The sequence below is a fragment of the Crocodylus siamensis genome, chromosome 1 (assembly GCF_052110815.1).
Source record: "Crocodylus siamensis isolate JL-2025a chromosome 1, ASM5211081v1, whole genome shotgun sequence".
NCBI classification, from domain to species: domain Eukaryota; kingdom Metazoa; phylum Chordata; order Crocodylia; family Crocodylidae; genus Crocodylus; species Crocodylus siamensis.
Genome location: NC_143395.1, coordinates 291,823,782 through 291,850,782, shown reverse-complemented (window position 1 = coordinate 291,850,782; position 27,001 = coordinate 291,823,782). Strand labels below are relative to the sequence as shown.

At 44.5% G+C, this 27,001-nt stretch overlaps 1 protein-coding gene across 2 annotated transcripts in view; it reads left to right on the top strand.

Moving 5' to 3' along the window:
* The first annotated feature begins 1,576 nt into the window (after positions 1-1,576).
* PLCXD1 (phosphatidylinositol specific phospholipase C X domain containing 1) overlaps positions 1,577-27,001 on the top strand; it is a 30,996-nt gene continuing 5,571 nt past the window's right edge. Inside the window, exons 1-6 of one of the 2 annotated variants that reach the window (XM_090064577.1) lie at positions 1,577-1,702; positions 10,841-10,983; positions 19,920-20,056; positions 21,060-21,188; positions 22,658-22,813; positions 26,811-26,994. In XM_090064577.1, the coding sequence (XP_089920703.1) occupies positions 10,872-10,983; positions 19,920-20,056; positions 21,060-21,188; positions 22,658-22,813; positions 26,811-26,994 (718 nt within the window). In that variant the 5' untranslated portion in view covers positions 1,577-1,702; positions 10,841-10,871. The remainder of the gene's footprint in view (positions 1,703-10,840; positions 10,984-19,919; positions 20,057-21,059; positions 21,189-22,657; positions 22,814-26,810; positions 26,995-27,001) is intronic. The other variant, XM_090064587.1, reaches the window with a different exon arrangement.

The following is a 27,001-nucleotide window of genomic DNA, read 5'->3' as shown; positions in this document are numbered from 1 at the left end:
TACCCCACCCCCTAGTCACCATCTTGGGACCAATGTCTTGGGACAAATGTCCTAGGGCCAGCACTGGTGGGGCCCAAAGCACAGCACAGGCTGGCAGGGGTCTATGAAGCCAGGCTGGGTTGCACCAGCAGGGAGAGGGGGGAGCTGGCCCAGCAGCTGGCCCAGCTCCATAGAGCCCCTGCTGGCTGGGACCCTGTGTTCCTGCCACCCTACTCTGGGCCCCACTGGCACTGGCCCCAGGACACCAGTATGGGCCCCACGTTCCTGCTGGCTCCCTGCCCACTCACTCCCAGTGCCCCCCAGCCCTATGGTACAGGCGGAGGGCAGTGCACAGCCCTGACCTCCCTGCTTGCCAGCAGGAAAGAAGTTGCTGTTGAGTGTGGGGAAAAGCAGCCCCTTGCCCACCTCATGGCCAGTGCTCCCTGCTGCAGCTCATGCAGGGTTGTCTGGAGCAGGCACAGGCAGGCCCACATAGGCTGCAAGCAGCTGCAGCACAGGGTGCTGGCCATAGGGCGGGCGAGGGGCCACTTCCCCTCCCCCACCCATGCTCAGATTTTTCCTGGGCCACATTTCCCCAGGCTCCTTCCCTGCTTGGGGTCCTCCCCTGCTCTTCCCCTTTACCTGCAGTGCTGGTGTGGCGCAGCCATGTGGTCCCAGGCCAGAAGCCCTGCTGGGACTTCCGGCTGGTGGGGCAGGGCCAGATGGGTCCTGCTGTTGTGGTAGCCTGCTGAGCTTCCCCTGGGTCCTACTGCCCCTGGTTCCTATAATTTCTGACAGGAACCAAGGGCAGAGAAATATTAATTTTCTAAATTTTTTTTGTAGGGGTCCCGCAGGCTGGATAGAACGGCCTCATGGGCCAGATCCAGCCTGCGGACCATATTTTGCCCACCCCCGTTGTAGGGACTGCAGACTAAATTTATTTCTGGAAAAGGGGAATGCAGTAGGTGAGCTTGGTAATGTGTTCGCTCCATGGATGGAACAGGTGTTCTAGCATCTTGGAAAAAAGCGCAAGCTAAACTTCGCTGGTGGAATCAAACTATTTGTCATTTCATTTCATTCACCCACTGCTATTATGCTGTCTAACTAAATGATAGTCTGTTCCTATATTTCTATACAATGCCAATGTAAATAATAATTTACATCCTAAATGTAGACAGCAAAGAAATTAGAGGTGGGAAAATAATTTATTACATCATGTAGTACTTCTCCCTGACATTAAGAATGGAAGATCTGACAAGAAATAGGAGACTGAATAATAATTGTTATTATGGCCAGTAATAATCAGTTACTTCTTATAAAGCCTTTTTCATCCTTAGACCTCAAAGAACTCTCTAAGGCTTGCTAGAAATCATTACTTGGTGTGCTACTGTCCCTTCATTCCTTGTTCTTTGCCTGCATCTTCATCATGAAGCAGCACAGCTTCTCTGAGCATCTGTTTTTACAAATTAGGCAGCTTTGTTAGCCCAACTAACTTTCGGTTCACTCTTTCCTCTTCCTTTCTAACTGGATGTCACTTGATCTGAAAGTGGGCGGTGCAGACTTCGACCAATCCTGTGGCATGCACTGTGCAGCGCTGGTTTGCTTTGCTTTCCTGCTGCAGTGTGCCAGATGCTCTCTCTTTACAGGGACCTGAGCTGTTAGAAATGTGGAAGCTTTTCCAAAGAGCTGGGAAGCTGAAGAGGAAACTAAATGATTCATAAGAGTAAGTAAAAATAACATAACAAAAGAATAGAGTACAAGTCAGTCCTCTGGAAACCTTTAAATAGACTTAAAAGCAATCTGAGTTGGATTTCATTATGTTGAGACTGTTCTAGCTGGTAGATGCTTTTGCCTGAGTGGTAAGGGAATTGGCAATTTATAAGTAGCAATTCATTTACTTTATTTAAAAGCCTTAATCTGTGCACTATTGTTTGTGTCTTGGAGGGATTGTTTCACTAAGAATGGGTTTAAGTACTAAATGTAAAATGTCGCCAAAGGTTCTCCCACACTAGTGAGATGCTGCGATTTTAATTTCCACCTCTGTGACTTTAGAGAGCACTGTTCTGTATTTTGTTGTACATTTACATTTTGAGAATTTACCAGTGCATTTAACAGGCATTAATAATAGTTGTTAAAATATTGATGACAGTCAGTTATATCCGCAAATTATACAAGACCAAAATACTTGCTGAGTTTTAGTATTTATTACTTAACTTTTGTAGCATCTAGCCACTGTCTGCAACTAGAATACCTGCCCATAGACAAGAAATAAGGCATGCAATTTTAATGGTGAGGGTAATGACTATCACAGTGGGTGCATCTACATGTGTGCTTTAATATGCCTATTTTACTGCAAATTGAAGTGTAATGTAAAAAAAAGTGCGATTATGCCAATGCACAGTAAAATAAGCTATTGTAGATTAAGTGTCACTTAAAAATCATGTACATTCATTACTGCTCATTAAGGCAGCCTGATGTGCATTTCTTTAGTACCTTACATTGGACGTACTAAATTTAATGTGTATTAGAAAAAGTGCCTTAATGCATGTGTAGACGTGCCCAGTGATTCGCTTCCAGGGTGAATCAATCCCCTGGAGATCCTTTCAACTGTTCCCTGAGGTGCTGTACAATGTTAGCACTGATAAGTATACAAACATGATTCACAAGATACACCTGGAAGTTTCAAATAGAAATCATAGAAAAATTGTGATTGGAAGGTGTCACGGAGTGGGGCCTAGGAGCAGCCGTGATCCCACTAGCGCACCCTGCCATGCAAATTAGGCAATCCAGCACCCTCTTTTCTCGCCCGCCACGTCTTGTAGGTATATGGTTATAGAAGGGAGGCTGCCTCTTGTCACCCTGGACACCGTGCTATGCTTACACTGTCCCCCGCTCCGTATGGAGTGACCTGGTGCACCCCAGCCTTATGGGCTATGCAAGCCTCCTACCTCCCCTTTAGCACGCCCCAAGTCTCGCAGCTCTTCCGGACGTTATCAGGTCCTTTTCTTTTCTGTGCCCTGCCCAGCGTCCCTGGGCTTGTCACGCACCCAGCGCCCCTATATCCGTTAGCCCTCTCGGGCTTACTGACAGTACTGTTCCCAGCAGGGCTCAGGCGGCCTGAGCCTTACCTGGCCCCTTTGACCCTTCGGAGTCCCCACCACTGTGGAGCCCCTCTGGGATCCTTTCCAGTCCGCACCCCTACTGGGGTTTCTATCAATTCCCAGTTGTAAGGCTCAGGCCGCCTGAGCCCCTGGCTCCTTTGACCCTTCGGGGTCCCCACCACTGGAGAGCCCCTCTGGGATCCTTCTCTGTCCGCACCCCTCCTGGGGTTTCTATCAATAGTATACGCCCCCTCCTGGGGCTTCGCTCAATACTTGCCCTCACCAGGGCTTCTCTCTGTATTGCCCTCTCGTGGGGCTTCCTTCAAGTACGCGCCCGCTCCTGGGGCTTCTCTCTGCCCTCTCCAGGCTCCCTGTAATCACGGACTCACCCTCTCTGGGCTCGTCTCTCTAGTAGAACCCACCCTGGGCTTCTCTTTGTGTGGCTCTCCCCTTGGAGCCCCTGCAGGCTTCTCACTGGTGCTCCTTGCCAGTGGGGCTCAGGTGGCCTCAGCTGTGCCTGGCCCCAAAATCCTCTTTGCCCTTCTCAGGGCTGGGGTCTTGCATCCCAACTATGGTGCCCTCACTGGCACTGTGCCCCTCCCCAGGGCTGGGGTGGTACATCCTGCAATGCAGCACCACACTCCGGCCCTGGGAGCACCCCCACTCTACTGGGGCACTCCTAAATGAGGCCTCCTCCGTCCCCTTATAGCCTCACCTGGTCCTCTAGTACAGTAACGAAACAGAGCCATAAGCCAAACGGCTGTAACACAACAACAAGCCTCCTGGCTATAACATGAGATCTAAGCTCACTTGGCTCTCTAACAATGGCTTCCCAGTCAGGGTTCTCTCCACCCTTACCGCTGCGCTGCGCTGGGCTGGGCTGGGCTGGGCTGGGCTGGGCTGGGCTGGGCTGGGCTGCCAGACAGGAACAGCTAACTACGCTCCGGCCCGGGCTGTTTATAAAGGCCTGGCCCTGCCCCCTTCTGGTCACCTGACCAGCACGGTTGCCCCAGCAACCATCACCTGAGCTGCCCTTGTGATAGGCAGCTGCCCTTATTCCTGCCTAGGAACAGGGCACCTGCGTGACCCTGTGACAGAAGGGCTTCTGATGGTGATCTAGTCCAATCCCCTGCCTGAAACAGGATTGCCCCTATCCAAACCATCTTCTACAAATCCATTGTCCATCTATTAACAAAATGGCATAGTCAATGCTGACACAGCACAAGACATAACACCCTAGCCTGCCACAGATAAAGCGAGTGCACCGTAGCAGCCAATGTCCTGAATCTGTAGTGTTAAAAAGATTTGGATCTGTTGTGGTTTCTCTCAGTTCTTTCCAATAGAAAAACTAGCAGATGGCATTTTCTGAGGGATGCCTCAAGTCTGAAAAGTTTGAGAACCATTGGACCATTGGAGGAAAATTGCTAGGGATGCTATGGATTCTTCCTCCTCACATTCTCCCTCTGTGTAATGGGGACAAGATTACTGACCTATCTTGTAATGTGCTTTGATATTCGCTGATAGAGTACTAGGCAGTGTTTATTTTATTCTTTAAGGTGAGACTGCATGTTTTAATGAAAGGCAAAAGAGCTTTGTAGAAGAGCTACAGTATAAAGAGGAAGTATGGGCTTGATGTGGAAATTACCAGATGTAATTCCATGGCTTGTGGTAAGGACTCAGACTGCAAGATCATAACTGGCCTTCTGCTCTTAAAATCTCTGATTCTTTTAGAAAGAAGTAGTCGCTTGCAAATTCTTGTAGGCAAAGGCTCTGGGCCTGCCGGGTGCTGGTTGATTTAAATATGGTGTTTATAGTCATTTCTATAAAAAGTTGGGCATCAGGCCCTTGGTCAGGAACGTAACTCCCCTATTATAACATTGTTTCTATGGGAAAATCAGATTAGACTTACATCGTTTCAACTTACAGTGCCTTTTCCAGGAATGTAACTTGCTGTAAGTGCGAGGACTGCCTGTATATGAGGGGGAGAGAAAAAGACAATTCTATTTTTACAATTCTATTTTTCTATTTCTAAATGGCAACTCAGCCTTACACTTGGTACAAGAGCACCACTGGAATGCAACCAACCAGCGAGAGGGAATGGGTAGTCAGTTAATGCACAAAATAGTAGCCAAAGGGAAAAATGTTCACTGAGAGACTTCTTCTACTGCTGTGGATAGTGCAATGGGATCTTTATTAGCATATCAGTTCCTTACCTTTATCTGGAAGATCTTTACAGTAAATTTGGTACTTAGGGTATTTACTTTGGAAGGACCCACGTGGGATTTGAACATGTGCTTCCACAGAGGACGAGATGGGGTGCAGGGGAGGCGGACCCTTAGAGCCACTCCCTTTATCTTAATACAGTTCAGCTTTCCTTGTAAGGTACGGGGATGTGAGCCTCAGGTCAAAGCTGTGAGCCAGTCATTGGCCCCCAAGTTAGCAATTTTTGATTTGAGAAGATCTCTGGGCAGCTGCACCATCTCCCAGAACACCATGGGTGCACAATGGAAGTCCATAGTGCCCTAGGCATGACTCCTCTTATCATAAACCATGCCCACTGGAAATTTCTTAGCTGGCTCAAGAGGTGGTGTGGGAATCCAAGGTGAGGTGGGCATTCCTATGGCCCCGTGAAGATGTGAGAGTTCTGTGGCTTTCTCCCATTTTCTCTGGCTGAATGGAGCAGCATTGGCCAGACTGGACTTCTATTACACCATCATGAATCCCGTATACCCTTTAACAGTGATACATGTTGCTTCATTCTGGTGCCAGATATTTAGTGGAGGGATGTTAACTAGTACTGGTAACCATACAAATTTTGTTGGCTTCAATGTGTCTGTGATCATTCTTATGGTCTAATTCAACTGTGTTTTCACTAAACTGTTGTAAATAGAATTTAACCAAATGGGGACACCTTGTTATAGCCCCATACTGTGAAGTGTTTGTGCATTGACTGTCCATGGGGCATTATCAGTTTATTGAGAAAACAGTTTCTGTTCTTTGTTCAGGAGACAGTTTCTACTTTCAAATTCTCACTTACTTTAATGAGGTGGTATTTTTATGTGAGAGTGGGATTGACTTACCCATAGATACAGTGGCTGCGGATATTACACCAAACGGTGATCGGCTGGCTCTGAGCATGGTATGAGAACAAACATGGCAACATGGTCTTGAACTTAGTTTCTAGAAGTTATCATGGATGATGGTCCTCAGTGGGTGCATCTACACAAGATGCTAGAAGCTCAGTAGACTAATTCTACTGTGCAGTAGGGCATCATGGTGAAAGCCATGCTAATGCATTAATTCACAGCAGAATTTGTCTACAGTGCATTAGCATCATTTAAAAAAGGCGTGCTGTCACTACTGCGTAGTAGCACCAATTATGAAACATTTAATTAGTATCTGTTATTATGGCACAATAATACATGTGTAGTGTGCCCTGTATTTTGGAAATTAAAATGAATAAGTCTAAGGAAATATTAGCAGACTACACAAAGTGTGTGGAGATGGAGTTTAGTAGATTATTAGGATATGAATTAAATAGTCACAACTAGAACTGAGCCTTTTAGGAGTTCATTCTTTTGGGGCCCTAGGGGCTGGTTTTGTGACCCAGAATTACCTGAATATACTTACTTCAGTTGATCACCACAGCAGACCAAACTCCTGACCTCTTTTACAGCAGACCAGTGTGCAGTGGGTTTATATACAGTCCACATGGACATCTTCAGTTTTCTTTTCCCCTTAATATCCATGCCTATTGTATGTAGTGAGTGCTAGCATTTGGTCACAGGTGCCTTGCATTGTTCAGAAATCTGTTGAAATATCACTCAAAAGCTGTTCTGCCATGGACACAATTCTTTGTAGGGTTGTGTATTCTAGGAGCTTGTAGCTACAGCTCAGGAATAATATTGGGTGACAGAGTCTTTGTGTGGTTTTGGTATAGCTGTCACTTCAGCATCGTGTTCTCCTGTATGACATTGTACACTTAAGATGGACATCCAGTGTTATTTTTTCTCTCGACATATTGGAAGACTTCTAGTAATGCTGTAGTAGCTGAAGCTTCCCTTCTTTTCATCGGTCTCGGTGCCTGTTCTGTGTCTTTCTTAAAATAGTTTAAAACTTTAGATTTGGTCAAGGTGTGGTGATTGCTTGTGCTGACTCTCTCCTTGATTGACTCCTTGAACATATTATCTTTATCTGCTTTAGCAAGCTTTGTCAGGTATGTGGCAACTGTATTTGGAAAGAGATTCAATCACTGTGTGTCTGGTGAGCTTTGTGCTGCACTGAACTTCTTGCATCATGCCTCCTTGCTATAACTTGACATGTCCACTTCTCTTGGCCTTATTTAGGCTCCCTAGAATGTCATTGGTTATTTCTGGATCACTAAATCATTTGTACTGTTTAGTGAGCTCTGTACATTTTCCATCTAGACATGGGAAATAATTAGGGACCTACCGAAATTGCAATTTTGCATTTTTGATGGGCTCACAGCAAAAAACCCCCAACTTACCAGCAAGCAGAACAAAGGGTGGGAAGCCAAGCAATCCTGAAGCACAGGGGGGGAGAGGAAGGAGGGGAAGGGGGGGAGAGGGAGAAAATTAGAGACCTGTGACAAAGGCTTAGCCCCTTTGTCCTGAGGGGAGTCCCTTTGTCCCTGACAGGAGCCTCCAGAGCCAGTCAGGGAAACAAGAGGCTTTTGGCACCTTCTTTTAAGCAGGCATAGGCATGCTGTTATAGCATGCTATAGCCTGTGGAGGATTGAGCATGAACACTGAGAACAAATCCTCCAAGATGGCCAAATACTTTTCAGTTCTGGATCATGTCAGGCAGTGTCCTGCAGGGACCTCGCATGCAGATGGAGGCTGACTGTTCCGTACGGCCTGCAGTACGACTCTGGGTGTGCTCAGGAAAACCAGTATAGATAGACACTTAGAGTCTGAGGTGCATGTGAAGAGGAAGGCTGTTGTAGAAGCTGAAGGTCAGAGCAAGAAAAAAGCAACTGTGTCCTTGCTCTTTCAAAGGACCATGGAAAACAGCTTGGCAAAGTGAGAGGTAGCATTTTCCCTTGTGGAGTCTTTCGCAGCACTGAACATCTGGCTGGAGAAACTTAATTACCCAAAGTTAAGGGACTACCTGAACCAATGTGTGCCAAGTGCTGCCAGCTTTCCACGTGCTTCGCCAAACTTCACCAACAAGCTTCAGGAAGACTGTCTCTCTGCAGTGATGGCTTTGTATGTACAGTCCACAAAGTCTGAATTGGCAAAGTATGAATCCTTCTCCATTGTGGCCAGTGAAGCTACCGGCTCTCAAGATAACTACATGCTGCACATTTTATTTGTATCTGGAAGCTGGACAGACTGGGACCTGTCTATGTTTCAAACAGAGCTGGTCCATCTCACATTTGTTAATTTTTCTGCTGTGTCTCAGGCCATAGTGAAGTCAGTTGCCAACTATGGCTTAGAATTTAACAAGCTTTCAGCATTCCCGTCTGACAATGCCATATACATGTGCAAGGCTTTCTCTGATGTGCTCCAAGAAATGCTGCCCAGAGCAGTTCATATCACCTCCAACATGCACATTTCATCTCTAGTAAGTGATATCTGGCACACACAGATCCCCAAGGTGGATAACCTTGTGTCCTCCTTTTGGATAGTGTTTGAAGACTATCTTAGCTGTAAAGTCTGGTATAGGGAGTCTTTTGCTAGTCAAATTTAGGACTCACATGCCACTGTGTTACTGCCATCAGAGCCTGTGCTCACCAGGTGGAACTTGTGGTTCAATGTGGTCCATTACCACACCAAACATATGCAGCACTACCAGCAGTTTGTGAGTGAGGAGCTGGAAATCACACCTAGCACACAGTGCATGCTTAAGCTGCACAGTCTCTTAAGATGGGGCAACATTCAAGATCAGGTGATGTTTGTGGCTGAAAATGCCACCTGGTTCATGGAGCTTGTAATGTGGTTTGACGGCTGTGATTCACCATGCACACAACAAGCTGATGGATTTGATAAGTTGGGTCAAAGGCAGGGCATCACAAGAACTGTCAAGCTGTCCTTGTGAAAACCAATGGAGATGGGAACTGTTCCAGACAATAGTTGTAAAGCTGAACCAATACTACAGGTAAGATTCATCACTGCCACCGTGGTTCAGACAATTGGCTGCTTCCTTCCTTAGTGCTGTTCGCATTTTGGACTCCAACTGGTGTTCTGACTTGTGACCCTCAGCTACTGCAATCAATCCCTGGATGGAAGAAAGAGCATGACAACAAACATGCTGCTTAGGTGAACTTTGTTAAAGAGTGCCAGATGCTTGTGCCTGTACCTGTGTTCTGGGACTGTCTGTGACCGGTTTCCACATCTCTATGCCCTGGAAAGGCACTGCCTCACCATTCCAACAAACTCAGTGGCTGCTGAGCGTGCCATCTCAGTGTATGGCAAATGCTCACCCCACAGAGACAGAGGATATCTGCAGTTACTGCCACTGGATGCAGCATGCTAGCATTTAACTGCTAACATGAATTTCCTGTCTCAAGGTTAGCACTGGGTAAACTCCTTTTTTCAATGTCTTTTAATAAAGTGTATAGTGATAGCATTAGTTACAATTCATGTTGTGTATAGCTTTAATTTCATAAGACATTTCAGTTTAGAGTTAAATTAAATGCTTAGATTGCTTAATGACATGCTAATTAATGGATTTGGCAGGCTTAACCCCCTGATTTAAGCCCATGGAAGCCATTAAGGGAAAGATTATTAAGAAATCAATCCATAGTTTTGGGTCATCTGGCAATCTGCGGGGAAGTGCAGAACTGGTGGGTCCCCTCAGCCAATCAGAGGCATGGGGGTGGCCCCTGCCACAATCAGCCCATGAAAACAGTGGCCTGCCCCATGATCTGCCCGCAAAACTTGCTGGCTGCCTCCTTGAGTTGGAACAGACCACTACGAATAATTGTTTTTGGCAGTCTTGGAGGATAGGTTGGGCAGTGGCTTTAAAGATTGCTTTGGTAAACAGTGATACCTTGCGAGATACAGACTGTTTGTCAATAAGTTTAGCATAATTGTCCCAGTCTGTCCGCCTGCAGTTCCAATGTAGCCTTGCACGGAGGATCGTAATAGGCAGTGAAAACAGGGTGATGTTGAAAGTGGGGAAGCTTCCAAGGATTCTGGTAGGGAAGGGTGCCTGCAGAGGTGACTTTAACTGGGGTCTAGAAGATAATCCTGGTTCCAAGAGAGAGAGTGAAGTGTTGCTGTTTTCTTACAATCATGAAGAAAATGTAACATTGGTGGAATTTTCAAGGTCTGTTCCACTTTGATCAAATTCTTCATATTCCTGTGACGTGGTGATAGGATGCAGGAGTTACAGGAGAATAGGAGCATGCTGTGATTGATGGGGGTGGTAATCATTAGCCACTTTAAACTGACTAATCCTTATGATATCTCAGTACTGGGATAAATGGCAGTTTCTCCACATCAACAAAGCTGGATCTTGTACAGAAGTATTTTGCAAGGTCAAAACCCAGATTAGGAAACATTTTGCAACAGAAGAATGAATACAGGTTCCCTGAAAACAGTTAATATCGATATTGTATTGGGAAGAAATAATTTCAAGAATATTTGTAGTACTTGATGGTTGAAAAGCCCATGACATTTTACTGTAGCACCTAGAGAAGAGCCAACATTTTTATGGGTATGAATGAGTACTATACAACGGGAGCACTGTGACTCCAGCAACAATATGCTAAATATTTTAATTATCTTTTTCAGAAAATCTTGTTAGGACCAACTGTAGCAACCAATGGAAGGCTCTTTGGAAAGATCAATTCAACTGTGCCAAGAAAACAGTCAGTGGATGTCACAACTTCCAGAAAGTCTCTGGAATGTACCTCTCTATAACTTATCCCTTCCAGGTAAATATTAACTTTGTCCTTTGGATACAAGGTACTGTTTTGTCTTTTAGACATCAGATCACCCTGTTTATTCCTTTTCAGGACATTTGTATTAGTTACTTTGAGGGTGAACAGTTAAAGGTTTGGGTTTTTTTCCCCCTTGCAACCACAGAGTGTGATCTTGTCAGGTTTACAAGGTAATCCATGTTAGGGTGGGCCTATGCTTGAGTGGAAGAGTTTTAAGAAACAGTGCAGGATGTGGTGTTAGCAATTGAGTTGGTGGCATTTTTCCTTCTGATGCATTAAAAACATTATTAACCTTGTTTATTAAGCATTATGTGTTTCTCTAAAACAGAGACAGATTTATATTCTCTTCTTTGTTTCTTTATGATTTGTTTAAAAAAAAAGGACTAGAAGGTGATGATTTTATTGTTAAAGAAGTTGAAGAGTATTTTGTTCATTCTTACAGAATTTGACTTCATGGTATTTTTAAGCTGGGTTATTGGCACTCCTGAGCACTGTATTTAGCCTAGTCTGGATCAGTCATACTAAAGTAACTGTGTCCTTTTGTATGCTACTAGGATTTCTGAATGTGTATTCTATAGTCTTTTGCGCTACAACAAACAGAGCTTCTCTTATTCCTTCATAGTGAATTGTGGGTGAACTTGTCTTTCCTGGGCTGAAGGAGAGAATTGTGGAAAAGGCATTGGAGGTCTAGCAGCATTCAAATGATTAGCCCAGAGGTGCTCAACCCCTGGCCTGTGAGCCTGGTTTGGTCTGCAGAGTCATATTATCTAGCTCATGCGGCTCCCCACAACTTCAAAAATTTGGCAGTAGGGGGAGCAGTGGCAGCTAAGTGCTACTCCCTTGCTGTCAAATGTTTGGACCTGGGGAGCCCTGCAGGCCAGATAGCATGCCTCTGCATGCTAGCTCGATCATATCTGGCCAATTGGGGTGGCATAGGGTAGTGCAGGGTCAATTAGGGTAGTGCAGGGCATTGGAGATCTGAACAGGGTGCTTGGAAAAAGTTGGGGCTGTGCAGAGCTGAGTTGGGTGGCACAAGGGAGTACCAGGCCGAGTGGGGCTGAGCAGGGCAGGGTGGGACAGCACAGAATGGCATGGGGCTGAACAGGTCTGGGAGGAAGCAGCACAGGGCTCTGTCCTGGCATGCAGGACCCAAACTGGCCTTTGGATTGGTCCTGTGCCACTTATCCAGCCTACAGCTGAAAGCTGGAGCACCACTGGTTTAGCTAGAATTTTTATTGTACAGTGACTAGGAGACGTAGATCCCTTATTCAGGTTTTAGCTTTACATTCGCAGATGAGGGAACCATTGAGTTGAAAGCACCTGCACACTCAGGTAAGTGGCTTTTGTGTGCGGATGGAAGCTAAGTTAGGGGCAGTACCCGAGTCAAAGCTGGGGTTAACTCTGCAGTGGGGCTCTGTCTTTAGCAATATCAGGAAAATCAAATCTTGTCCTGTGTTTTTCTGCTGTGGGTCTCTTGGCAAGAACAGAGGGAACTGCCATGGGAATTTTCAGTCCTTTATTGAAGTCATGGAGTGTGAGTAAAGTTTATCAAAAAGATCTTTCATCTCTACTCTGTCAGAAATTTGATGTAAATATGTCATTAATATCAACATAAACACCCTGTCTCACTCAGGGTTCACTTTCTTATCATTCTTTTAATTCTCCAGTCGTTTATGGCCTGCTCCAAAGCCACTGAAGTCAATGAAGAATTTACAGTGAGCTTTGGACTAGGGCTTCAGGATAAGCAAGACCTGAATTTCTGATCGAATTAACAAGACAGAGGGAACAAAAAACCTCTTCTAAAATCCTTCTAGGCCAGGAAAAGAAAAAGATCATTACCCCAATTTTTTTTTCCTTTTGCAAATCATCTTTGAAGAACCAACAGTGTGTTCAGCACTTTTGTAATGGAAGAAAATATGGTTCTTTTTTCCAAGGAACTTACAGTTTAAATAGTTTGCTTGTAAACTTTTGACTGTTTGTCTCTTGGATACAATTAAAACTTTATCTCCTTACAATCAGGCTAGTCCTGCTGGCCTGATGAATTATAATGTGGGGTGATTATATACTCACTGGGCAATCTACATGAGATGCTTTACTGTGCATTAGATTATCCTAAAGTATAGTAAAGTGTCACTGTATACACATGCACAGCAATTATTGTGCAATAGATTAGTCTAATGTACCGTTTTCTAGTACCTGTAGATACGGGTACTAGAAATTGATGCATTAAACTAATCGCTTCTGGCCAGCCTAGGCAGCAGGGGGTCACAGAGGGTAGGGAGAGCTGTCCGGGCTCAGCGGGATGCTGTCTGCCAGGCACATGGAGATTGGGACCTAACCCAATATCTGCAAAGCAGGGAAAGCTCTCCCAGCTGCCACGTAACTGCCTCCTAGCCACATGGATATTGGAATGGGTCCTGATCTCTACATCACTGGGAGGCAGCTGCCAGGAAGATGGGACAGCTCTCTTGCCTCATGAAGATTGGGAAAGGTCCCGATCTCAATGTGGCTGGGAACCAGCTGCCTGGCAGCTGGGACAGCTGTCCCCCACCCTGCAGAGATTGGGACCAGCCCCCAAACCCCCTACCGGCCTGGGACTGGCACCTGAGGAAGCTGCAGAGGGACAGAGCAAGGCAGGAGCAGCCCTAGACTGAACTGCTCCTTTTGGGAGCACTTTCAGATGCACTTGGTAGCACGGTTTAATGCACTTGAATTTTCTGCACAGAAAATTCAGGCACATTAATTGAACATACAGGTGGCTGGGAACTGTCCTATAACAATGTATGAATCATATATAGAGGCCCAGTTCTTGTGGTGCTTTCTGTATGACACTGTTGATTTAAATCAAGATAAGGTTGCCTGAAAAAGCCACTTGAGTAAGAAGGATAAAAAATAGCTCGTGGTAAGTCATTTCTCTGCGAACGCTTGAACACCGTGAAGGGATATAGTAGGACTCTTAGATTTTGCCTGCTTGACAGCTAGCTACAATGCTGGTTGGAGTCAGGACAGGAAAAGTCTAAAAACCAGAGGCCAAAAAAATTGTGGTTGTTTTTCAAAAAATGCTTATTGAGGAGAGGAGAATAGTGATTCATTGGAGCTGGACTGAGACATAGGCAGCGACTCAGAAGCAGATAGGCCCGCTCTGTTTTATAAAGGCTTAACCATCCCCAGAGAAGACTGATCTGTATAGACTGCTTGTTTATCCTTTTCTGCTAAATCAGGGGCAGGCAATTATTTCGGGTGGAGGGCCATTTAGTGAGTTTTGGCAAGCCATTGAGGACCACATGACATGCTAGGGTCGGAAGGGACCTCAACAGATGATTGAGTCTGACTCCCTGCCTAGGCAGGAAAGAGTGCTGGGGTCAGATGACCACAGCCAGATGCCTGTCCAGCCTTCTGGATTAATTTTCTAAATTTTTTTGGGGCTCTGCGGGCCAGATAGAATGGCCTGGTGGGCTGCATCTGGCCTGTGGGCTGCATTTTGCCCACCCCTGTTCAAAATGCTTTGTTTCTGCTGTTAAGATTAAAGACCACTTCGTTTTAAGAAAGGTATCTATCCAGTGTACTTACCTCTGGTCACAAGCTTCCGAAGGTAAGAGCCACAGATGCTGAATCCAGATGAATTGGCTGGGTAAGCACGGTTGTATGGTTGCTACAAAGGGGGCACATCTATACGTGCACTTTACTGTTGAGTTGGCTAATTAGCTCCACAGTAAAACATCATAGTTTAATGTGTGCCCATGTTAGGGCTCAGTAAGCTAATTAATTCTGCTGTAGGATAGTACTGCCTGACGCAAGTACTATCCTACAGCAGAATACTTACACATACTGAAACATGTGTTTGGCCCATGACCAGCTGGGGCGTGAGGGTGCTACAGTGTGGGTGCTGCCTGATGCCACCACCCAGAATCTGAGACTGATTCTGGACCCGCTGCTCTGGGTCAGTTGCTTCTGGGTGCAATGTCTTCACATGCACCTGGGACCATCCTGCCTTGAATTCCTGTCGTCCCTGGCACACACGAAGACTGCACCTGAGAGCAGTTGACTCTGGCATGAACTACACCAGAGTTTATTCAGGTGCATTTAATACTATGTGTAGATGCTTCCAGGGTATTTTATCCCATAATACTTAATACTCCCTTTAGGAAGGGAGAGTTGTCAGATTCACCCTGGCACAGGTGACATGTGGGGAGGTCACTGGGGGAGGCATGTGCCCCCCCCAAGATTGACTGCCACTGGCTTTTGCGGGCAGTCACTGCTCACTACCCCCTCCCCCCCCCGCTGACACCAGTGCCAGCATCTGCGGGCAGTTGCTGTTCGCCAACCCCCCCACCCCTCACTGCCAACATCATTGCTGGCAACTGCAGGCAGTCCCTGCTCACTGCTCACTCCCCCCACTGCCAAACTTGCTGCCAGTGTCTGTTGGTGGTCTCTGTTTGCCACCAACTACAAATGGTACCCTACCCCCCCATCTTGGGAGGCACCAGTTGTTCATGCACCCTGGACAGGTAAAAATCTATGCTTAGTCAGAAATGCTAGGGAGAGGAGAGGGGTGCAGTGATCCCTGCAACTTACACATATTCTCCCAGTATTGTTAATCCCAAGAACTCAGAAATCATGAATTAAGTCCCCAAACATTAAGATATATAAATTTTTTAATTGGAATATTTTTGTCTCTTTGTGAACCACATTTTTTATTGAAAAAAATGTGGTAGAAAAAAGCTCTCTCACCAATTGCAGATTGTTATTATGCAAATCTGGAAACATGAACAGATTTCCAGTGGCTTAAGAGATGCCAAAATTATTACCATATTCAAAATAGGGAAACAAAACTTCTTGTCTACAGTCTGTCATCTTCCCTATCCTGTTATATGGGTGTGGAACTTGGTGACACATTAGATATGCCTGAAAGCTTTGGAACTTTACCATCAACAATGTCTTCAGAAAATCCTTCATATCAATTAGAAGGACAGAAGGACAAACTCCAGTATTCTGGCTTAAGCAAACACTACCAGCTTTGAAGCTATGTTTATATGGCACTACTCTCTTGGACAGGATGTGTCATAAGGATGCCTGAGATCTTGATCCTAAAATAGGTCTTATACTCCCAGGGCCACCGGGGGGGGGGGGGGGGGCGGGAATTGGGGCAACCATCCCGGGCCCTTTGGGGGACCCTGTAGAGCCGGGTACAGTGGGCTCCACATCCAGCTGCTCGCTTCCCCTCCCTGCCCCCTGCTGCCACCGCTGATGGAGACAGCAGCTTCTTCAGGTCCAGGATTGGAGCAGAGGCGAGGCGTCGCATGGACTAATTTGCCCCAGGCCCCTCACCCTTCTTGGGTCACCTCTGTATACTCCTAAATCACTGATGGTCACTGCTCTAGATGTGGGCAAAAGAGATACTAGAGGATACCCTAAAAGCCAGTCTGAAGAAATACAATATTAATATCAATACCTGGGAGACTCAAGCACTGAGTATTATCTCTAGTGGTGTGGTGATGGCATCAATTATTTGGAGCAAACTCACCTCATTATGGAGTTAGATGATAAGAGAGACAAAGGGAAAGAGCTGTGACCCGACAGTTGTAGGAGGAAGGAGTAGATCCTGGTGCTATTTGACATGTCTGCAGTTAAACATGCACATCTTGGATTAATATCCCCAGTCATCTACGGACTCAATGGGTTCATCTACACATGATGCTTTACTGTGCATTAGCCTAAGTTAATATGCATTAAGGGTGCGCATCTACACATGGACATTGAAAATGGCAAATTTAGATTATTAACACCTAAATTTGATACTTGCAAATGCAAGTATCAAATTTAGGTGTGAATAGTTAAAGTGCATTAACACACAACATTAACACAAAACACTAAAGCACATTAACACTGTGTGCGTGTAGACTGACTTGGGGTTAACTTTAGTCTCAAGTCAGTCCATACACAGCGTTAATGTGCTTTAATGCCCACATGTATATATGCCTGTCTAAACTCAATGTGCATTAAGTTAATGCACATTAAATTTAGGTGCACTTAAATGCATGTTTAGACATGCCCAATGATAACTTCCCTACAATCATCCTCATATCAAGGGATTGCCACTGCTGACATTTGCAAGGTTTTTTCCACAGCTCTGACCAAAAAAACCTTTAAAATAAAAACTGAAACCTTCAAGTAACTACAGGACTCCAGGGTCTGAGATTTTAAGGAACAAAATACCAACTGTTGTGCAACTTAGGATAAAATGGTGAGATCAACTACATTGCCCTCCTCTGAACTTCTCAGTAGGTATATCCAGGGCCAGATTTTTGAAGATATTTTGGTGCCTCAAGTTATGACTTCTATGATTTGAGATCTTGGGAAACAAAGACCAGAATCATCTGTGTTCACAAAACTGAATCAGAATATGTTTGTTAAACCAATAAATATAAGAACTGAAACTTGCAGCAAAGGCTAGCAAATCCTACCCTAACACTGGGAGGATTAGAACAGGAAGAACTTGAAAGTTGTAAAATTGAAAGTTGCTATAGGAATCCACAGGGGTTTTGTGCTTCAGAACTTTGTGGTAGCAACTCTTATATTTATATTTCCTCCCACTTGGATAACACCACATATGCTGCATGTCTGAAGCTGGTATGCGTTGCTGTGCAGTGCGGCAAGGGGGCCAAGTCCCCCATGAGAGAGATGAACCCCACCCCAAGTGGCCTCAGCCCACAGGGGAAACCAACCCGGGAAGGGCTGGTGACAGGCAGAACTTACCCGTGGGTGCTGGAGCTGAGGGAATAGAGCGCTGTGTGGCACAGCTGCACCACTTTAAAAGTACATGCTCCCTGCACGTAGGAAGACATGCAGGGAAAGATGTACAATAGATGCACCTGGAGGATCAGATGCCCCAGGCAGTGGAGTTGGACAGAGGCAGCTGGGAGAGCTCCCTGACACTGGCATGACAGAACCCAAACTGCTGAGCTGGGCAAGGTCAGCAGGGAGAGGTCTCTGGCTCCGGTAAGTTCAGGAATGTGGTGAGTCCGACGCGGGAGCCAATGACAGATTAACAGTCACTTGGATGACAGTAAATTATCTGCCTTTTAGACAAGGGGGAAGCAAAGTATAAAAATGGATGTATGAGCTCTAGATCTTTCTGAGCTGCTGTTCCTGATTTTCTTGGCCGTGAGAGATTACTGGTCCTCTCCCTCCCCTTGCTTCCTAAATGTTATCTTCCACAACTGAAAACAGAATCAGCAATGATTTAGGAGAGGCTATTTTTTTCCTGCAAGAAAAACAGAATTTGCCACAAGAGCTGCCATGAATAAAAATATGAAATTATTTAAAATTTCTAGGCCATAGTTTCTCACCCTAAATCCTGCCCTGAACATGGACTTCAGTAGAGGAGCAGTGAGGGATGAGCTACTGAATTTGACCCTAATTCAAGAGAATATTCTTAAATCCCATCTAAAGTGAGAGTCAGAAGCAGATTAAGGATGAGAACTATGAGAGAGAGGGAAATACTGTCAGTGGAAATCTCTAAGTATAAGGTGTATGACTATCTGTTGGTTTGTTCCCCTACATGCTGCCTCCACCGCACCCCATGGCCCAAGGAAGGTTGCTGGATGGGATGCAAAATGGTGCCCAGTAGGCCTGTGCAAAGCATAGATTTTGCTTGGGTCATTCTTAGGGTACAGCCACACAAATGAGTTACTGGAGACAGAGGAAGGCGGGGCTTGTGTCTTCAAAAGGAGACTGGACGCACACCTTGCTGGGGTTATTTGACCCCAGCAGTCTTTCCTGCCCAGAGCAGGGGGGCTGGCCCTGATGATCTCACTAAGTCCCTTCCAGCTCTAAACTTCTGTGAATCCCTCAATAGATTTTTGTCCTCTGCTTGTGCAATAAAGCAAACAAAAAACAGAGAAATAAAATATAACTAGTGAAAAGAGGCTACAATTGACTGAATACATGAGCATGGTGCTTAGTACTTCTAAAGATGAAGTATCTGTTATTTCAAAATATATGCTATCCTTTTTACCCTAGTACTGCCTTGACTTCGTTGGGACTGGCCTGTAGGTTTTCAAGGAGATGGTTCTTAGCGTCAATATAGAGATTTACTTAGTAAAGGATGTGCAAGAAAACCTTGTCTTGAAGATTTCTTCCCTCCTTACAGATAGTTTGTTAATTTTCCAGTATATCAGCACTGGGTCATGATTTCATCTAGCTGATACTTTGCAGAATTAGAAGAATGTTAAAAAAATAATTTCTAGCAAAGACATTATATGTTGTGAAGGAACTGTAATTTGTAATATGTGTCCATTTAATAGGGTATAGTGTAAAGGTTAGTGTTTCTGTGACTTTTTAGGGTAAACATCATGTGTAAGTAGGATTTTAGTGGTGTATAGGCCTTCTGCAGAAGACTGAATTTCACCCTTATAGTTCTCATATTTTCCTGTGCTGTGGGGATAGGGCTGAAATGATAAATTCTGAAGCTGAACACCTCTGAACCTTGGACAAGTTAATATCCAGATCCAAAGTTAATATCCAGATCCAAATTTTGTCTGCATGGTCACTACAGAAAGGTATCATGTCCTGGTAATTATTGCAATCTAAAATTCCCAGGGGAAACAAGGGTTGTCACTTTTTATCTTCTAGCTAGTTAATGTAACTGGCAAGCATAGTTGATCTTGGGTAGCTATAGTGAAATAAAAGCCACTGCACCTTTTCTCTTAGGAGTTTACACTGAGACAGTAATAGCAAATTGGCTGTCTTGATGTAAAAATATGTTTGGTTTTTTTTAGCGAAGACTCATGTAGTTCAAGACATGCAGTTGTTTCAGCAGTGAGGTGATAAGTTATGTGTGTGTGTATGTGTGATGCAATGCTGTGTTGTGGCCTTTGAAGGGTTAATACACAACTGAAACTTACTTCACATTTATTTTAATTGTGCAGGAAGTCATGACACGATGAGTTACTGCTTGGATAAAGTTTCACCTGTAAGTGAAAATGAATCAAAACTGCTGAAGTTTGTAGATAAATGTGCTCCCTGCATTGTACGTCCTATTATTATGAAGTGGTCCACAACACAGGTAAGCAATTTGTTACCATCCTCAGATTTGAATTTGTTGTTCTGTCTGTAGTTTGCTACACAACACTGAACATACCCATCCTCTGTGTGACTCCTAGTAGGATAGATGTACAACATTTTTGACCAAATTACAAACGTGTGCCATGGATCGTGGGTGGCCATCAGGCCATGGGCCGGAGATAGGAAGTGAAAGGTGGGGGAGGGAGGAGGAGTCCAGAGGCCTTGGGTACTGTGTGGGGGAGGCAATGACTACCACAGCAGCGGGAACGGGCAATGAAGAGAGGTGGTGATGGTCAGGGGAAGTGCTGCCCAGTTTTGTGGGGAGAAGCATTGGGAAGTTGAGGAGGTAAAGGTGGTAGGAGCTTGTAGTTGCCAGTTGGACAGCCCTACCATACATAAAGCAATAAGACAAACATGCTGTCCATGTCAAATTTATGTTTGTGAGGGATATTTTTGCTGGATGTGACATCCCTTTTAGGGGTAGGGAATTCATAAGCAAACCTAATAGTTAAAGGGTGACTATTAACGAAAAACATATTTGTCTTTTAAAGTAACTACTGTTAATACCAGTAATGCCTAGCATTATTTTACTTTAGAGTGAGACAATATTAATTACTAAACTGTGCACATTGTTGATATGATAGCACTTTGTCATTATTACTCTTGCAACTATGTAGGAGAGCTTCAGCTGTGGATTAATGGTCCTCAAAGTGGAAGCTAGAACCCTGAATAAAAGTTATGGGCTCCTCATATGGTGCATGGGGAAGGTTTGGATACGTCTGTGCCATCCCAACACAGCCCTATGGAACCAAGCCTACTCTACCAAACCAGAAGTAGTGTAGTTGGATTAGTGTTGTGTCCGGTGTGCACCAATAAGTCTCTTGTAATCCTTAAAACATAAAACCTAAGACTGGGTAATTTCACAGCCTTCTTTAGATTTCCTATAGTCAATAAAAGAATACGTGCAAATGTTTAGGACCTATTTGTTGTATTTTAAAATTCAGGTACAAAATCTGACAGAACAACTGAATGCTGGGATTAGATATTTGGATTTGAGGATTGCTCATAAATCTCATGACCCTTCTATGGATTTGTACTTTGTACACATGATATACACCAGCGTGTCTGTAGAGGTACTGTTCTTCACTCTGGAATGTCTATGAAGTGGTACTTGTTTAATTCTTTTTTTTTTTTTATAAGAACAAGCTGGTTTTCTAAATAAGATCAACCTTGATCTGGGAACACTGACCATGTCAGACCAAGTGGGTGCATCTACATGTGCAATTAGGGAGAAGAAATAAACTCTGGTGTGTTTATTTCTCCCAGGCACAGTGTTTAGGTGTGTGCCCATGACTGCAGCTTGTTGAGCCCAGGAGTCAGCTCTGGGTGGTGACCTTGAGCAGCAGAGGGGCTGGCTGAGGCACAAGGGTGCTACAGTGGAGGGCTAGCTGGCAGGTAGTCCTTGCACTGCAGCACCCTCATGCCCCAGCCAGCCCCAGTCACCTTTTTACATGGGTATTGTGGCAGTGTAAATTATTCTGCCATAGGAAAGTACTTGTCCTGGACAGTACTATCCTACAGCAGAGTTAATTAATATCCTGCATGCTAATATGGACGCATACGTAGACGGTGACAATTAAGTGCAGAGCCAAATAGTCAACTCCACAGTAAAGTGCAGGTACTGTATAGAGGGGTGTAGGTTGTAGCCCTGTTGGTCTAAGGACATGCCCAAAGAACCTTGTACTGTATAGATGCACCCAGTTAGTCTTTGTTTCAGTTTTTGGGGGTTTCAAGTTAAAGTAACAAAGTATTTTGTCAGTTTGGTTGTTGGACCTGAAATAAATTTTGACAGTTGCAACTGGGGTTTAACCTCCATGAAGCCCCAAAGTAATTTTTTAACTGTGAACTGGAATTCTTTTCTTTGGTTTTCTGTGAACACATAGTTGATGTTTGCTGGTTGTGGTTGTGATCTGATATCTTGCCATTGGCCACTGAGATGTTGACACAGATATCAAGGGACCTCTTTGAGAAAGGAAGTGATATAAAAAGTGTTGTTGCTTAAAAGGCAACAACAGTTTTTAAAGGAAGACATGTTTATTGGAAAGACAGTGACTCAGTCTTTTGAATCTTAAAATATCTCCTGTTTATTGGCACATTCCTATCAACTGGCACACATAGGCCTGGTTAGCCTGTGAGTTTCCTATGACCACAGCGTGCATATGTGCAACCAGTAGGTCCTGACCTGATCAGAGCAAAACCATGGGAGCCAGGAGTTCTGGTTTCTATCTCTGACCTAGTGACTGATCTTCATTCTTTCCTGCACTTATAATGCTTGTTAAGCTCCTCAGATGAAAAGCACTATAAAAATGCAACACCACAAGTTACACTGGTTCACATCCACCGCTTCTTTGAAAAGCAAATTCTCCTAAGGGTGGGTTTCCAGCCACTATAAAACTTCCAAGAAAGATTGCTCTTACTGGATCTTTTTGATGAGTTAAACTGATTCTTGCCAGCCGAGGGTCTGGCCTCTCATAAATTAGGATTTTATTTAACTTTTTCTTAGCATCAGACAGGCTTTTCTAAATTGTTGTGACTTTTGTAGGATACTCTGTGGGAGATTTCAGAGTGGTTGCAGAGCCATCCTTGGGAGGTTGTTATCTTAGCCTGCAGGAATTTTGATGGACTGAGCAGGAACCATCATTGTCATCTTGTCTCCTGTATAAAACGGATTTTCCATTGTAAGCTGTGTCCCAGAGACGTAAGTGCAGGTGACATTTTTTTTTAATAATATAATACTTCATAGCATTTTTTTCTGTTTATAATGTCATCTTGCTTTAAGTTGCCCATTATTTTCTCTAGGCAAAAACAAACATGCCCTGTTATAACAGCAACCTAAAAAAGAATAAAACATTTAGAGAATCATCAAATAGGTGCTGTCACAAGGTGGTTTGGCTCTTTACAGCAGTGGTTCTCAATGTTTTTGTACCAGGACCCATTTGGAAACATTGATGGCCAGTCCTGACCCAGTGCCCCTCACTCCCGACCCGCTGCCCCCAGCCCCCCAGTGTGTGGTGCAGCGGGGCCCCCAAACAACCCCTTGCATGCTGGAGTTCTGCCAGCCTGCAAGGGAGAAGCCCCGGTTTCCCACATTTTTCTCCTTTAAAGGAGAATCCATGTTTAAAGTTTGTTGATACATTTTTAAAGTTTGTTTGCAACCCTTTTATATATTCTTGCAACCCACTTTTGGGTTGTGACCCACAGGTTGAGAAATGCTGCTTTTGAGGGTTGCACCTGTCCCTTGCCATTCAGTTCTAGGAGATCTTTTGAGGTTGGGTTGGTGCTTGCATCAAGCGATTAAGCAGCAGTGATGTGGTTTCCTGTCTGAATAAGCCTGCTTAATTAGTAAGGGGAAGACAAGGTACTTGGTAGGATGAGATGGTCTCTTAACAGAAGTCCAAAGTGGCTTAGCAGAGCTCTTCTAGTCGGAGATGGGGATGCAAAGTAAAACGGGTTCTTCAGTAGGAACTGAAACACCACTACTACTTCAGTAGGCTGTGTAGAGGCCATTCACCTGGGCAGTAGGAGATGTAGGCTCCCAGGCAGAGGAGGGAATTGAATCTCTCTGCCTCATGCAGAGGAAGAAATTGAACCTGTCTCCTGTATCCTTTGTGAGTGCCCTAACACTTGAACTACAAGGTAAAAGGATAAAAAACATTGCTTCATTCTCTAGTCCTGGTTTTTGATGAAAGGGCTGGCCTATACCCCTAACTCCTGAGGAAGGTTCAGGAATAACTACAGTCTTGCAGCATGGAGTACTTTACAGTGGATAGCATATGCCATCAGCTTGCTGTGGGTATCAGTACCATTTTAAGAAATGGGTACCATTTTCAGACTTGAGGCTGAACGCTGGGTTGTGAATTCTATTAAACAGCAAGTTACCCGAGTTCTTTTGTAGACCTAGCTTCTAGGGACCCTAGATGCACACAGGGCTGGATGGCAGCTGATTGGAGGCTTTGATATCTACAGTTTGGATTTAGGCATGCCACTTTGGACATATAGGCTGCTTGTACACGCCACAGGGGTTTAATTCACCCTAAATTGAAATGGTGGGTTTTTAAAAAAACTGCTTCAATTTAGGGAGAATGAAACTGAACTAAAGCCCCGTGGCATGTACATGAGGGTTGGGGCCCAATCTTTACCTGCCTCTCCAGTGGCGGAGGGTGAGCTACCAGCACGCCAAGCGGTCTCTGGGCAGCTTGGGGGGGGCCCCAGGTGGCACCTACCCACTGGCACCCCTTTCCCCTCTTTTCTTTTCTTTTTACAGCTGCAAGGTGCAGGAGCTTTCAGTAGTTAAACAATTAGCATTTCAAAGAATGTTATGCAGGAACAGAGGGAGTTCTCCTGAGAGATGAAGGCTACAAGATAATGATGACCCTGTTTACTCTTTGAATTAAGGCTTTGAAGCTACCAGGTGCAGCACTAACCATTCAACATTACCATTTCAAAGAGCAAGGTTAAAATAGAACAATTATTGGGGAAATTAGATGATCCTGAATATTCAGGGCTCAGTAGAATAACTGAAGACCTGAAGAATAGCTGAGTGGCATTGTTTTATTGTTTCCCCAAAGGGCTCTTTGGCATGAAGCTCTTGGGCTAACAAAACTAGTATTAGAAAAGGCAATGGGATAGGATGATGTTTGGCCCATAGGAATGATTAGTGCAGAGAGAGAATTTTTAGCCATCGGAGAAGCAGACTGCTGAGTAGCGATGATCTAATGCAGGGGTCAGCAACATTTTTGGGCAGAATGCCAAGAACACCTGCAACTTCAACTGGTAAGATGTTGGTGTGCCGGGGCGGATGGTGAGGGAGCCAAAAGGGGTCAAATCCTTGTTGTTGCTGTGTAGCCCATCCACCCAGAAGCAAGCATGCCAAGCAAAATGCCTTCCAGTGCCACACTGGCACCCATGCCAGGGGTTGCCTACCATTGATCTAATGCAATGAAAGACGTGGTCAGGCGATTTCAAACCAATCTCTATGCCAAGGAGGGGAACGTTAAATAAGAGAGCATAACGACTTGTCTCCTTTAGTCATGGTATCTATGGATTCCATTTGACTGGGTCAGGTATTCTGTACCAGGGTTTCATGCCTATTTTTGTTAATAATTCTTGACATATTCATAGCACTCTGCAAACAGTGACTGGCTAATCCTCTTGTATCCCCCAAGAGTTAGGGAAGGCTTTTTTTTGTATTCACTTGTAGAGATATGGAAAGAAGTGGCTTGCCCTAGGTTACAATGAGCTAAAGAAAGAAGTTAGGATTAGAACCCCTGACCCCAAAATGTCCACAGAAAGGCCTTAAGGGGCTCTACGTTTCATAGGATCTCTGAGCCTGGCACTGAGTGTTAGACTTGCTCTGTTGCGTTGATCCCCTCAGGGGATTTGTCTCCCTTATACAGAACACACCTAGTTTCTGAATCATGATCAGGCTTAGACATGACTTAAACACTAAAGTCTTGTTGAAATTAGGGCAGATCTGGGCATGCACAAAAGTGATAGTTGATGTGCTGGGGGAACTCCATAGTTAAAAAGTAAAATGCCCAATGAATTTAGGTATCTCCAGCTGAGAGGCAGTTTCCTGGATCACAGTCTCAAATTTAGGTGCTGAAATTCTACCTCTGCCCCTTCTGGTATCTACATCCTTTTTTTGGATCGAGCCTGCTGTTTTCTAAGAGCAGTGTTCTAAAACTGCAATATGTAACTGTGGGATCAAGTATGGAGCACTTCACAGGGATGAGCATTGCTGCTTTTGGAACTTTCCCCAGCTGTATAGCAAGGAATCATTTTGTAACAATATTACATCGGATTAAAAGGTGAAATTTCTTTAACTGCCCCAGGTATTTCTGTAGTTGTTATTTATTGGGGGTTGATACAGTTTGAAATCTACTGTGAGAGGTTTTGGTTTCCATTTCTGTTCGCTTTGCAAAATAAGCAACTGTGCTCCTGTGTGCCTTTGTGAGTTATTTTTTTTCCCAGTCGTCTTCACTCTATTTTCAGAAATGTTTGGCTTTTGAAAGGTTTCAGATTGATGGCTTGTTTTATCCATAGATCTGGTGAAGCATGAGCCCCAACAGTTATCATCTCCCTATATCATTCTCCTACTGTATCTCCGCTTCCACCTATTAAGACTCTTTCTAAGGGTGGCAGCAAGAGAATTGCCAGTTCAATCCTGGGTCTCTTCTTGGAGGTTAGTGTTAAGGTTGTAGTGAGGGTAGTGGTACTATTTGTTCTGTGAGTCAGTTAGGAATTTGATTGAGAACAACATCCATCTCCTTTTAACACAGATAGGAGATCATTAGGTAGTGATCATGTCGTGGCACCAAATACTTAAAGGTGAAGGGGGGACATGGGTTTCATTTCATGACACCTTTTGACACTTGCTTTCATTCATGGAGTACTTGTGTGAAACTGAAATTCTTTTGAACTTTCTATTCAGATCAAACTGGTCAAATATTTTGATCCAGGCCCCTACCTCTTTCTCTTTCTCTCTCTAGTCAAAACTTACCAGCACTCAGACCTCTCTTCATTGAAATATCTAGGATTCATCCAGTTCTCTCTTGGGCTGCAGGTTTAGTAAAGTCATTTGAACCATTCTTGTTTCTATTTAATTTAAGAGACAGTTCATGGCTTAGCAACTGAATTTCAGAAGCATTACCTGGGATGTAGCCACACAGATCTCACTGCCTCATTTCTTCCAGGTGGTTCCAACACTCCAGAATATGTGGGGCAAAGGATACCAGGTGATCATTTCATACGATGAGGTATCTGAATTAACGAAACACTGTGAACTGTGGCCTGCAGTTCCCTACTGGTGGGGAAATAAGTCTACAACCAAAGCTCTTATCCAGTACTTGGAAAATATGAAAAAGATGGGACGTCCAGGTATAAC